A 12081-nucleotide genomic window follows, 5' to 3' on the forward strand; every position below is an offset into this window, starting at 1 on the left:
AGTATATCAAACAACCTTAATTCGTCGGAGTGTGGATTCTACAAGGTGTATCATAAGCATTCCATAGAGAGGCTGGTCCATGTTGACTCCAATGCTTCCCACAGTTGTGTCAAGTTGGCTGGATGTCCTTTGGCTGGTGGACCATTCTTGATACGCACAGGAAACCGTTAAGCGTGAAAAACCTAGCAGTGTTACAGTTCTCGACACAAACCATTGTGCCTGGCACCTGCTACCATACCCCATTCAAAGGCAATTTAATATTTTGACTTGCCCATCCTCTGAATTGCACACATACACAATCCATGTCTCAATAGTCTCACTGCTTAAAAATCTGTCTTTAACCTGTTTCCTCCCCTACACTGATTGAAGTGGATTTAACAAGTGACGTCAATAAGGGATCATAGGTTTCACCTGGTCAGTCGATGTCCTGGAAACAGCAGGTGTTCTTAATGTTTTGTTCTGTGTATAAGTAAGTATATATTGTTTTCAGACTTGATTTGTATCAAGCCCTACAAAGTATATCCATTAATTATAATCCACAGAATGATTCACATTCCCTGTTGCTGCAGGATTATTCTGCTGCTGTGAGAAGCAGGGTCCAATTGTACAGTACATTAAATAAGGACTAGGGTGCCATTTAGGACGGAACCAGTGTCTCCCATCTTGGTAACATTTGATTCTACACTTCCTAAATGATCTGGAATGTACTTAGAAACAACCTGATAACAGCATACCTACAAAACTATTACCTAGGAAGTACCTGTCATGAAAAGGCCTGGAAAACCATGCCCAAAAACACATCAAATTGGCTGCAATGGCGCTCTCTCGTGGAAGCTTTATGTTCCAACTAGGAACAAAGATGATCAAGTAAGTAAATAAAGAACAATATTAAGAAATATATTCACACCATCACCGAGGCCAGAGTATGATTTAAGTACAGTTGAATAGCTCCAGTTCCTCAGACTTCAGCAAAGCCCCTTCTGTCCTCTGACCTGTGTGTGTCTGTACAGTATGTGTGTGCAAAGTCCCTTGTGACCTCTGTGTGTGTCATGGGTCTGAGTTTCTCACAGATTCTGCTTCTTCAGCGCGATGTTTCTATTTCTTCTTCTGTCAAAGGTTCCGTTGCAGAGGAGGGGAGAAATAGATTTGTCAGAGAGAGCTGGAGGGAATGGGAAAAATATCTTAAATAGTGTTCTAGGGCCATCTAGTGGCATAGACCGATGCAACAACACATGTGTTTTTTAATAATGTGGATATAATGAGAGCATGTTCATTGAGGGTATTGACACAATTATTTAGTTTTTCTTATTTATTATAAGCAACTGGTTAGATACATATAAACAACCTGTAGGAAAAGGACAGAGCCCTGCGACTTTGTTTTAACAAGGTAGTTATCCGTATCGCTTTAGCAAAGATGATTTACATTACACACACATAGGCAGTAACACACACACACGCGCGAGCACACACACACGCGCGTGAGCACACACACACACACACACACACACACACACACACACACACACACACACACACACACACAGTCTTGTACAGCTAACCTTGTGGGGACACACAATTCCATCCCATTCAAAATCCTATTTACCCTTACCCTTACCCTTAACCTTAACCCATACTCTTACCCTAACCTTAAACCCAACCCTAACCCTAACCCTAACTTTAACCCAAACACCTAACCTTAACCCTAGCTCCTAACTGTAAAACAAACAATAGCTCCTAACCCTTAATGTAATTCTAACCCTAACACTAATTCTAAACTTAACCCTAAACCCCCTAAAAACAGCATTTGACCTCACTGGGACTAACAAAATGTCCCTTGTTGGTCAAATTTTTGTTTGTTTACTATTCTAGTGGGGATTTCTGGTCCCCACAAGAATAATTAAACACGTGCACACAGACGCACACGCGCGCACACACACACACACACACACACACACACACACACACACACACACACACACACACACACACACACACACACACACACACACCATTTTTTTTAAACTTTACTTTGCGCAGTAAAAAAGGAACATATTTATATATAATGCATAAATAATTATTAAATAAAAACATAATGCACCCATTTTTTACAAATCATAATTTTAGAAAGTTAATTGAAAAAAAGTAAAAATTCCTTTGACCACCTGTCAACAAACAAATGTCCGTCTGTATCTACCACCGCAATTCAATCCCCTGGAGAATAGTATGGCTGTGACTGATTCATTTACTTTACATGAGGTTTGTCCATCTACAACATTGAATAAGTAGTCTGCACTATCAACTGCCAGTCTGCCATAGCCAATATTATGCATATAACCTGTTTTCAGGCAGAGGACTCTGACTCTTCAGATATGTCATTGCAGCATTAGCATGAAAAGGTTTTGAACGACATCTAAGGCCTTGCTGCATCTGTTCCTTTGAATTACTTGGAGTGTTATTGTGGCTACCTAGGTTGCGTTCTATCTAGCTTTTGCAATACAGAACACATTATAGAATAGCACCGAGGCAGGGAGAAAGACTGAAGCATAAATGTGTGTGAGTGATTATTGTAGACATTGTAGTCACACTCATCCCTCGACCAAAGCAACAGCCACACTGAATAGGAGCAGTATTGAGAGCTCGTATGATATGTATATAGCAATGCGCCTATGCAGTTTGGTTACAAGTAGGCTGTTCTAGTTAGGATTGAGGATGTTACACAGCAGTAGATATGAGACCAAGATGTAAAGAGAAGCCACTCTCTTCTGGTGGATCAGAAGGTAAAGGAGAATTTGTGAACCCAGTAACACCCTTCTGTCTTAACAACAAAGACCAGATTCTATTAAACTCGCAAAGGGGATAGAAATCACATCGTTTTTTTTCTGTGAAAATAAACCCTTTCAATAAAATCATCAACTAGAATTGTTGCTGTATTTCTCTCAACAAACCCGAAACAGTTCTTTGAATTAGCTTTTTTTTCCTCAGTACGAGAGCCATGTGATTTTTCTGCCATGTGGAATCGGGATTCCCTGCAGTGCACGTTTGATGGTATTCTGGTCTTTGAGATGTTGAATAAAGTTACTAAAGGAAATGGAAAAACAATGACTAACTATAATAAGCCATCAAAGCAAGTCAGAGAAACCAACAGGAGACAAACATAAGGTCAGGCAGGCAGAGAATGAGACATGTTCAGACCTGGGTTCAAATAGTATTTGAATTCTTTATAATACTTTCTGCATTTAATTGAGCCTGGCCTGGAGTGGCAGATGGGTAGGGTTTGCACTTTTGGGACAATTCCAATGGCTCCATTGTGCCAGGCAAGCGCAATCAAGCGCAGTTGAAAACAGAAACCATTTGAACCCGTGTCGGTAAAATGCAGCTGTACATACTATACTACAAAGGTAAATCAATTCTATTTACATGGCATCGTCCGCCCTATTATCATATCACATACAAGAGGTTAAAGAAGCAACATTTGTTTTTGAAAAAAGGTCTACTTTTTTTTGACATTTCTAGCACAAGACTGTACATCATCTTGTATTGAGGGAGGCAGCTTCCCAGACATAAGAACATATCATGCTGCACTAATATAGTGCAATATTGAGCCTGAAACGGAAGAGAAAGGGAGAGGCAGGCAGAGATTTCCTACAAAGGTTGACAGTATTTCTGTAAGATTAGGACATTTTCACTTTGTTTTGTTTTCTAGGGAAAAGGATCCAGTCCAGAAGAAAAATAGAGAGGCAGCAATTTTCTCCAGGAATAAATTTTAAAAAGCATTGCGTACTTCTCATCTAATTTCCAACAGAGCAGCTGTAGCCAAGAAGGAAGGACTCTGTTTTTTCAGGGCCCTCTCCAACAACCTTCGTCTTGAAAGATGTTTTTATTTGACAGGAAAAAGTAGTAAATGGCAGATAAGCAAAGGCAGACTTCCTTAAGAAGAAGAAGATAGAGTTTGTGAAGGCTCTTGTGAAACAAAGTATACAAAAAATGTAATAAATAAAAAATATTCAGGAAGGAAAATTCTAGGCTACTAATGAACGAACATGACTCGATTTCTTTTTTGCTTTGTTGTTGTTGTTGTTGTTGTTGTTGATAAATCCGTGACATAACCCAACTCTTCCTAGAGCTCCAGAGGTTTTAAGCCACACCCACTGGTAGCCTGAGGAGAAAGGTCAAAGATGGGTCTCCTTGACAACCTGTCTGACTGTTCCCACGATGACAGTCTCCATAACGTCAGTGTAAAATGATTCTGTCACCAAGTAGATTAGGAGGAGGTTCACATGTCAGCGTCTCCGTCATAGGCCAGGGTCAGGGGCTTGAGCCGGTTGTTATACATCTGTCTTCTCTGGGGTTTCTTTGGCTTTTTACTAGGAAATAAAAAACAAACATTGCTATTACATGTTTTATATTTCAATTATTGAAGAGGAAATGTAGATACCCATAGCCTTAATATGTAGGCCTATATACCATAATAACAATAAAGGATTTATCCATATCATGTTACCCCCACCTGATACACAGAGCTTGCTCTGCTATCTTTTTGAAAACACCACAACTTTCAGGTGGGTGTCAGAGTTACGTGCATCACTCTGCTGAAGGCCATGCTTTTAGTAGATGGTCAGTTCTTCCATCATGCAAAGGCAATACTGAAATAGCTAATGATTCTGTTCCTATACTGCCATTGTCCTTGAAGGAAAAAAAGGATAGATCTGTTGGTTAAAGCACTAGTTGGTGAGCCACATTTCAGAAGCACATTTGAGTGGCCCTTGTCCTAGCATTGAAGTGATGCCGTAGTGGATGATGCAACACTTCATGGACAATTTCAACAGCAGCTATTATTTGTTTTTATGTTGAGGCATGTGAGAGAGATTGGACTCTGAAGGAAGATGACGAGCGGACGAGCACAGTACAGAAAGCAGCTTTTTCTTCAGCCCAGAACAGTTCCCACTCACCTTAATGCAAAGTTATGTTATGGCAAACAGAGACAGTGTAGACAGTTAGCTATAGGTACATAATGAGGACAACACTATAGCATGTCTGGGCAGGCTCTAATATATCACACATCACAACTTCACACACAAAACACAGGGACGGGAGACAATGATACATATATATCAAATGTAAATAAGATATCATATGAAATGTGTCTTATGTCCATCATGAATGGATAGGGAATAATGGGTGGAATGAATAAGAGATTGAATGGCAAGGGTTGAGAGGTGATTGAATAGTGGTCATGAGTGATTCTTCCATCTGGCCACAAGAGGGCAGTATGCTATTGAAAGTGAAAGCTGATCATCATTTTACTGTGATGTCAATGTTGTGTCCCTGAAATCTCAAAAATAAGGAAGTCCTTCAACAAAAAACCAATGACTTCCTAAAATGGATGCCGTACAAAAGTATGTTTAAGTATGGAGGTGCTCTAGACTACTAAACAAACTCCAGGATCAGAGGTCAAACATGGGGGATGACTTCCTGCTCACCTCCATCAATAACTCCATGTGATTGGTCGGACAGGTCGGACAGGCACATGTGACAGCAGATGTGGGGAGGAGAGAAAGATGAAGGGGTATGGGAGTTTGTGTGAACACTGCAGCGAGGGCCGCCAGTAGGTCAGGACCCCTAAGTGAGTGTTATGAGTGTTTCAATGCATTGTGGTTTTTGTTGGTGATTTTGTTCATTGTTATGTTTTTTTTGTTGATGCTGTTGTGGTTGTAGTTGATATTGATGTTGTTCATTATATGGTTGGTGCTGATAGTGTTGATTTTGTTGTGGTAGTTGATATTGATTTTGTGGTAGTGGTTGTTGATAATTTTGTTGTGGTAGTTGATATTGATTTTGTGGTAGTGGTTGTTGCTGATAGTGTTGATTTTGTTGTGGTAGTTGATATTGATTTTGTGGTAGTGGTTGTTGCTGATAGTGTTGATTTTGTTGTGGTAGTGGATATTGATTTTGTGGTAGTGGTTGTTGCTGATAGTGTTGATTTTGTTGTGGTAGTTGATATTGATTTTGTGGTAGTGGTTGTTGATGATTTTGTTGTGGTAGTTGATATTGATTTTGTGGTAGTGGTTGTTGATGATTTTGTTGTGGTAGTTGATATTGATTTTGTGGTAGTGGTTGTTGATGATTTTGTTGTGGTAGTTGATATTGATTTTGTGGTAGTGGTTGTTGCTGATAGTGTTGATTTTGTTGTGGTAGTTGATATTGATTTTGTGGTAGTGGTTGTTGATGATAGTGATGATTTTGTTGTGGTAGTGGATATTGATTTTGTGGTAGTGGTTGTTGATGATTTTGTTGTGGTAGTTGATATTGATTTTGTGGTAGTGGTTGTTGATGATAGTGATGATTTTGTTGTGGTAGTTGATATAGATTTTGTGGTAGTGGTTGTTGATGATTTTGTTGTGGTAGTTGATATTGATTTTGTGGTAGTGGTTGTTGATGATAGTGATGATTTTGTTGTGGTAGTTGATATTGATTTTGTGGTAGTGGTTGCTGATGATTTTGTTGTGGTAGTTGATATTGATTTTGTGGTAGTGGTTGTTGATGATAGTGATGATTTTGTTGTGGTAGTTGATATTGATTTTGTGGTAGTGGTTGTTGATGATTTTGTTGCGGTAGTTGATATTGATTTTGTGGTAGTGGTTGTTGATGATAGTGATGATTTTGTTGTGGTAGTTGATATTGATTTTGTGGTAGTGGTTGTTGATGATTTTGTTGTGGTAGTTGATATTGATTTTGTGGTAGTGGTTGTTGATGATTTTGTTGTGGTAGTTGATATTGATTTTGTGGTAGTGGTTGTTGATGATAGTGATGATTTTGTTGTGGTAGTTGATATTGATTTTGTGGTAGTGGTTGTTGCTGATAGTGATGATTTTGTTGCGGTAGTTGATATTGATTTTGTGGTAGTGGTTGTTGCTGATAGTGTTGTGGTAGTTGATATTGATTTTGTGGTAGTGGTTGTTGATGATTTTGTTGTGGTAGTTGATATTGATTTTGTGGTAGTGGTTGTTGCTGATAGTGTTGATTTTGTTGTGGTAGTTGATATTGATTTTGTGGTAGTGGTTGTTGCTGATAGTGATGATTTTGTTGCGGTAGTTGATATTTATTTTGTGGTAGTGGTTGTTGATGATTTTGTTGTGGTAGTTGATATTGATTTTGTGGTAGTGGTTGTTGATGATAGTGATGATTTTGTTGTGGTAGTTGATATTGATTTTGTGGTAGTGGTTGTTGATAATTTTGTTGTGGTAGTTGATATTGATTTTGTGGTAGTGGTTGTTGCTGATAGTGATGATTTTGTTGTGGTAGTTGATATTGATGTTGTTCATTATATGGTTGTTGCTGATAGTGTTGATTTTGTTGTGGTAGTTGATATTGATTTTGTGGTAGTGGTTGTTGATGATTTTGTTGTGGTAGTGGATATTGATTTTGTGGTAGTGGTTGTTGCTGATAGTGTTGATTTTGTTGTGGTAGTTGATATTGATTTTGTGGTAGTGGTTGTTGATGATTTTGTTGTGGTAGTTGATATTGATTTTGTGGTAGTGGTTGTTGCTGATAGTGTTGATTTTGTTGTGGTAGTGGATATTGATTTTGTGGTAGTGGTTGTTGCTGATAGTGTTGATTTTGTTGTGGTAGTTGATATTGATTTTGTGGTAGTGGTTGTTGTTGATTTTGTTGTGGTAGTGGATATTGATTTTGTGGTAGTGGTTGTTGCTGATAGTGTTGATTTTGTTGTGGTAGTTGATATTGATTTTGTGGTAGTGGTTGTTGATGATTTTGTTGTGGTAGTTGATATTGATTTTGTGGTAGTGGTTGTTGCTGATAGTGTTGATTTTGTTGTGGTAGTTGATATTGATTTTGTGGTAGTGGTTGTTGATGATTTTGTTGTGGTAGTTGATATTGATTTTGTGGTAGTGGTTGTTGATGATTTTGTTGTGGTAGTTGATATTGATTTTGTGGTAGTGGTTGTTGATGATTTTGTTGTGGTAGTTGATATTGATTTTGTGGTAGTGGTTGTTGATGATTTTGTTGTGGTAGTTGATATTGATTTTGTGGTAGTGGTTGTTGATGATTTTGTTGTGGTAGTTGATATTGATTTTGTGGTAGTGGTTGTTGCTGATAGTGTTGATTTTGAAAAGCAAAATGGAGAGTACAGGTAATGTCATGACTTGAAATGAAAATGAATGGGTAAAAATGAAACTGATGTGCTCATGAAGACATATACATACAGGTGATGACATACATACATTACACAATATGCTTAAACAAAATATAAACGCAACATGTAAAGTGTTGGTCCCATGTTTCATGACCTAAAATAAAAGATCCTTGAAATGTTCCACATGAACAAAAAGCGTATTTCTCTAAAATGTTGTCCACACATTTGTTTACATCCCTATTAGTGAGCATTTCTCCTTTGCCAAGATAATCCATCCACCTGAGAGGTGTGGCATATCAAGAAGCTGATTAAACAGCATGATCAATACAAGGGTGCACCTTGTGCTGGGGACAATATAAGGCAACTCTAAAATTAGTAGTTTTGTCACACAACATAATGCCCAGATGTCTTAACTTTTTGAGGGAGCATGCAATTGACATGCTGGTTGCAGGTATTTCACCAGAACTGTTGACAGATAATTGAATGTTCATTTTTCTACCATAAGCCGCCTCCAGCGTTGTTTTAGATCATTTGGCAGTACTTCCAACCGGCCTCACAACCTCAGACCACGTGTAACCACACCAGCCCAGGACCTCCACATCTGGCTTCTTTACCTGTGGGATCGTCTGAGACCAGCCAACCAGACAGCTGATGAAACTGTGGGATCGTCTGACACCAGCCACCAGGACAGATGATGAAACTGTGGGATTGTCTGAGACCAGCCACCCAGACAGCTGATGAAACTGTGGGATCGTCTGAGACCAGCCACCCAGACAGCTGATGAAACTGTGGGATCGTCTGAGACCAGCCACCAGGACAGATGATGAAACTGTGGGATCGTCTGAGACCAGTTACCCAGACAGCTGATGAAACTGTGGGATCGTCTGAGACCAGCCACCCAGACAGCTGATGAAACTGTGGGATCGTCTGAGACCAGCTACCCAGACAGCTGATGAAACTGTGGGATCGTCTGAGACCAGCCAACCAGACAGCTGATGAAACTGTGGGATCGTCTGAGACCAGCCAACCAGACAGCTGATGAAACTGTGGGATCGTCTGAGACCAGCTACCCAGACAGCTGATGAAACTGTGGGATCGTCTGAGACCAGCCACCCAGACAGCTGATGAAACTGTGGGATCGTCTGAGACCAGCCACCCAGACAGCTGATGAAACTGTGGGATCGTCTGAGACCAGTTACCCAGACAGCTGATGAAACTGTGGGATCGTCTGAGACCAGCCACCCAGACAGCTGATGAAACTGTGGGTTTGCACAACCAAAGAATGTCTGCACAAACTGTCAAAAAACTTCTCAAGGAAGCTCATCTGCATGCTCGTCGTCCTCACCAGGGTCTTGACCTGACTGTGGTTCAGCGTCGTAACCGACTTTAGTGGATACATGCTCACTTTCCATGGTCACTGGCACTGGAGAAGTGTGCTCTTCATGGATGAACCCCAGTTTCAACTGTACGAAGCAGATGGCCTACAGAGTGTTGTGTGGGGCGAGCGGTTTGCTGATGTCAACATTATGAACAGAGTGCCCCATGGTGGCGGTGGGGTTGTGGTATGGGCAGGCATAAGCTACGGACAACGAACACAACTGCATTTTATCAATGGCAATTTGAATGCACAGTGATACCTTGACGAGATCCTGAGGACTATTGTCATGCCAGTCATCTGCCGCTATGACCTCATGTTTCAGAATGATAATTCACGGCCCCATGTTGCAAGCACCTGTACACAATTCCTGGAAGCTGAAAATGTCCCAGTTCTTCCAAAGCCTGCAAACTCACCAGACATGTCACCCATTGAGCACGTTTGAGATGCTCTGGATTGACATGTACAACAGCATGTTCCAGTTCCCACCAACATCCAGCAACTTCGCACAGCCATTGAAGAGGAGTGGGACAACATTCCTCAGGCCACAATCCACAGCCTGATCATCTCTATGTGAAGGAGATGTGTCGCGCTGCATGAGGCAAATGGTTGTCACACCAGATACGGACTGGTTTTCTGATCCACACCCTTACCTTTTTATGAATGGATCTGTGACCAACAGATGCATATCTGTTTTCCAAGTCATGAGAAATCCTTAGATTAGGTCCTAATTAATGTATTTCAATTGACTGACTTCCTTAAATGAACTGCAACCCAGTAAAATCTTTGAAATTGTTGCATGTTGCGTTTATATTTTTGTTCAGTGTAAATACATACATACATACATACATACATACATACATACATACATACATACATACATACATACATACATACATACATACATACATACATACATACATACATACATACATACATACATACATACATACATACATACATACAGATGCATTACATACTTAAAGAAGTATCAAACAGATTAACCTACCAGGCTAGGAAGGTCATGGAGACTATAAATATGAGGAGAACAAAAGCTCCGGCTGCAACACCGTAGACCCATGTCTTCAGTTTACCATCTGTGGAGAACACATCACACACACTTAGTACACTAACAAGGGACTAACTCCAGTGACAGCTCACACTATAACGTAAATGGCTTGGGTGCAGATCCAATCCTGTGCAGAAGGGGGCAGCAGTACACCAAATATTTTCCAGGTCATCTATTGTGTGTAAATTATTATTGGTGGATTGTACTTTAATTTTGCTGTAAACATTAAGATCCAGCACATCACATCATACATGAGTAGAAATGCTGGCTATTTTGAGGATGAGAAATTCTGGGTCTAATCCTAAATGTGTGCGTAAATGGTGGTGTGAGACCTGTTCATAACATTTCTTGACGTCATTAGGGGATTTGTGTCAAAACAATTTGTGGCTCCCGGGAATGACAATGCAGAATGGTTGGCTTTCTGTAGCAAATTCTGTTACAATTCCTGAATATATTCACATTTACTTTCTACAAAGTATAGGCCGATATTCTAACAAGATTCAAAATACAACATAATAACAACCAAGAACAAATGTCTTGGATGGTTCCCTACAGTCCCGTAAATTGCTAGAGTAAATCTGTCTGGTCCGTGTACCTGGTCCGAAGGGCTGTAGGAACCAGGTGCGTCCAGCTCGGCCAGGCAGGCTGTTGGAGGGCTGTGTGGGGCTGACCGCCCTGATGGTCTTCACGTCAGCCCTGTTGTCCCCTGCCGTGGGGATCTCTAACACAGGGATCACCGTACACTGGTCCAGCAGGCCGTCTGAAGTCATCACCTCCGTGTAGCGCTCCTCACAGCCACACACACCCGCCTGGGAGAGGGAGGGAGGTACACACACGTATTAGTGAAATGCAGTTGCACATCAAGGGGGTTGCTTTGCAGGTGTGTTGGAGATGTTTAGAAATTAGTGCACTTCATGAGTATCACACAATTCACACACACACACATACATACACTCACACACAGAAACACATTTTAAAATCAAAACATAGACACAAGGCATTTTTGTCAGTTTCGTCTCTTTTAATACAACAAATAATGCAGTCGGACCTGGCTAAGCACCAAGTTGGATTAAAGTGAGGTTATTTCTTATCAAATATTCCCGGGTGTAATCGAATGAATCATCACTCAGCTTTAGCTCAGGCTCATATCTTGGCAGTATTAACTTTAACCATCACACGTTTCAATCCCCTTTGTGATGCTAGCGCTGCATTGAGAGAGAGGCAGGGGGTTGGGGGGGGGGGGGGGGGGGGGGGGGGGGGGTGAATCAGAAATTCATGCTCTGAGATTTATAGGGTGGTGTCTGTTGGGGTTGGGGTATACAGCCCGCCAGCCCAAAGGCTTCCCCTATTCTTTCTCTCTTTCCACTCTGTTCGCTCATCACTCGAGCTCTCTCAGATCACTCCTCTGCCAGCCCAGGGGTTTTTCATTATCTTTCATCCCCCTCTTTCCTTTTTTCTCTCATCACCCCGAGATTAAATACCAAC

The 12081-nt window shown here is 40.7% G+C and overlaps 1 protein-coding gene across 1 annotated transcript in view; it reads right to left on the minus strand.

The window, feature by feature from the left end:
• Nucleotides 1-1691: 1691 nt before the first annotated feature.
• Nucleotides 1692-12081, minus strand: part of thsd7aa (thrombospondin, type I, domain containing 7Aa) — a 156038-nt gene continuing 145648 nt past the window's right edge. The window contains exons 26-28 of the mRNA XM_021572358.2: nt 11192-11405; nt 10537-10624; nt 1692-4364 (exon numbers count right to left, since the gene is read on the minus strand). Coding sequence (XP_021428033.2) covers nt 4274-4364; nt 10537-10624; nt 11192-11405 — 393 coding nt within the window. The 3' untranslated portion in view covers nt 1692-4273. The remainder of the gene's footprint in view (nt 4365-10536; nt 10625-11191; nt 11406-12081) is intronic.

The sequence above is a fragment of the Oncorhynchus mykiss genome, chromosome 18, assembly GCF_013265735.2.
Source record: "Oncorhynchus mykiss isolate Arlee chromosome 18, USDA_OmykA_1.1, whole genome shotgun sequence".
NCBI classification, from domain to species: domain Eukaryota; kingdom Metazoa; phylum Chordata; class Actinopteri; order Salmoniformes; family Salmonidae; genus Oncorhynchus; species Oncorhynchus mykiss.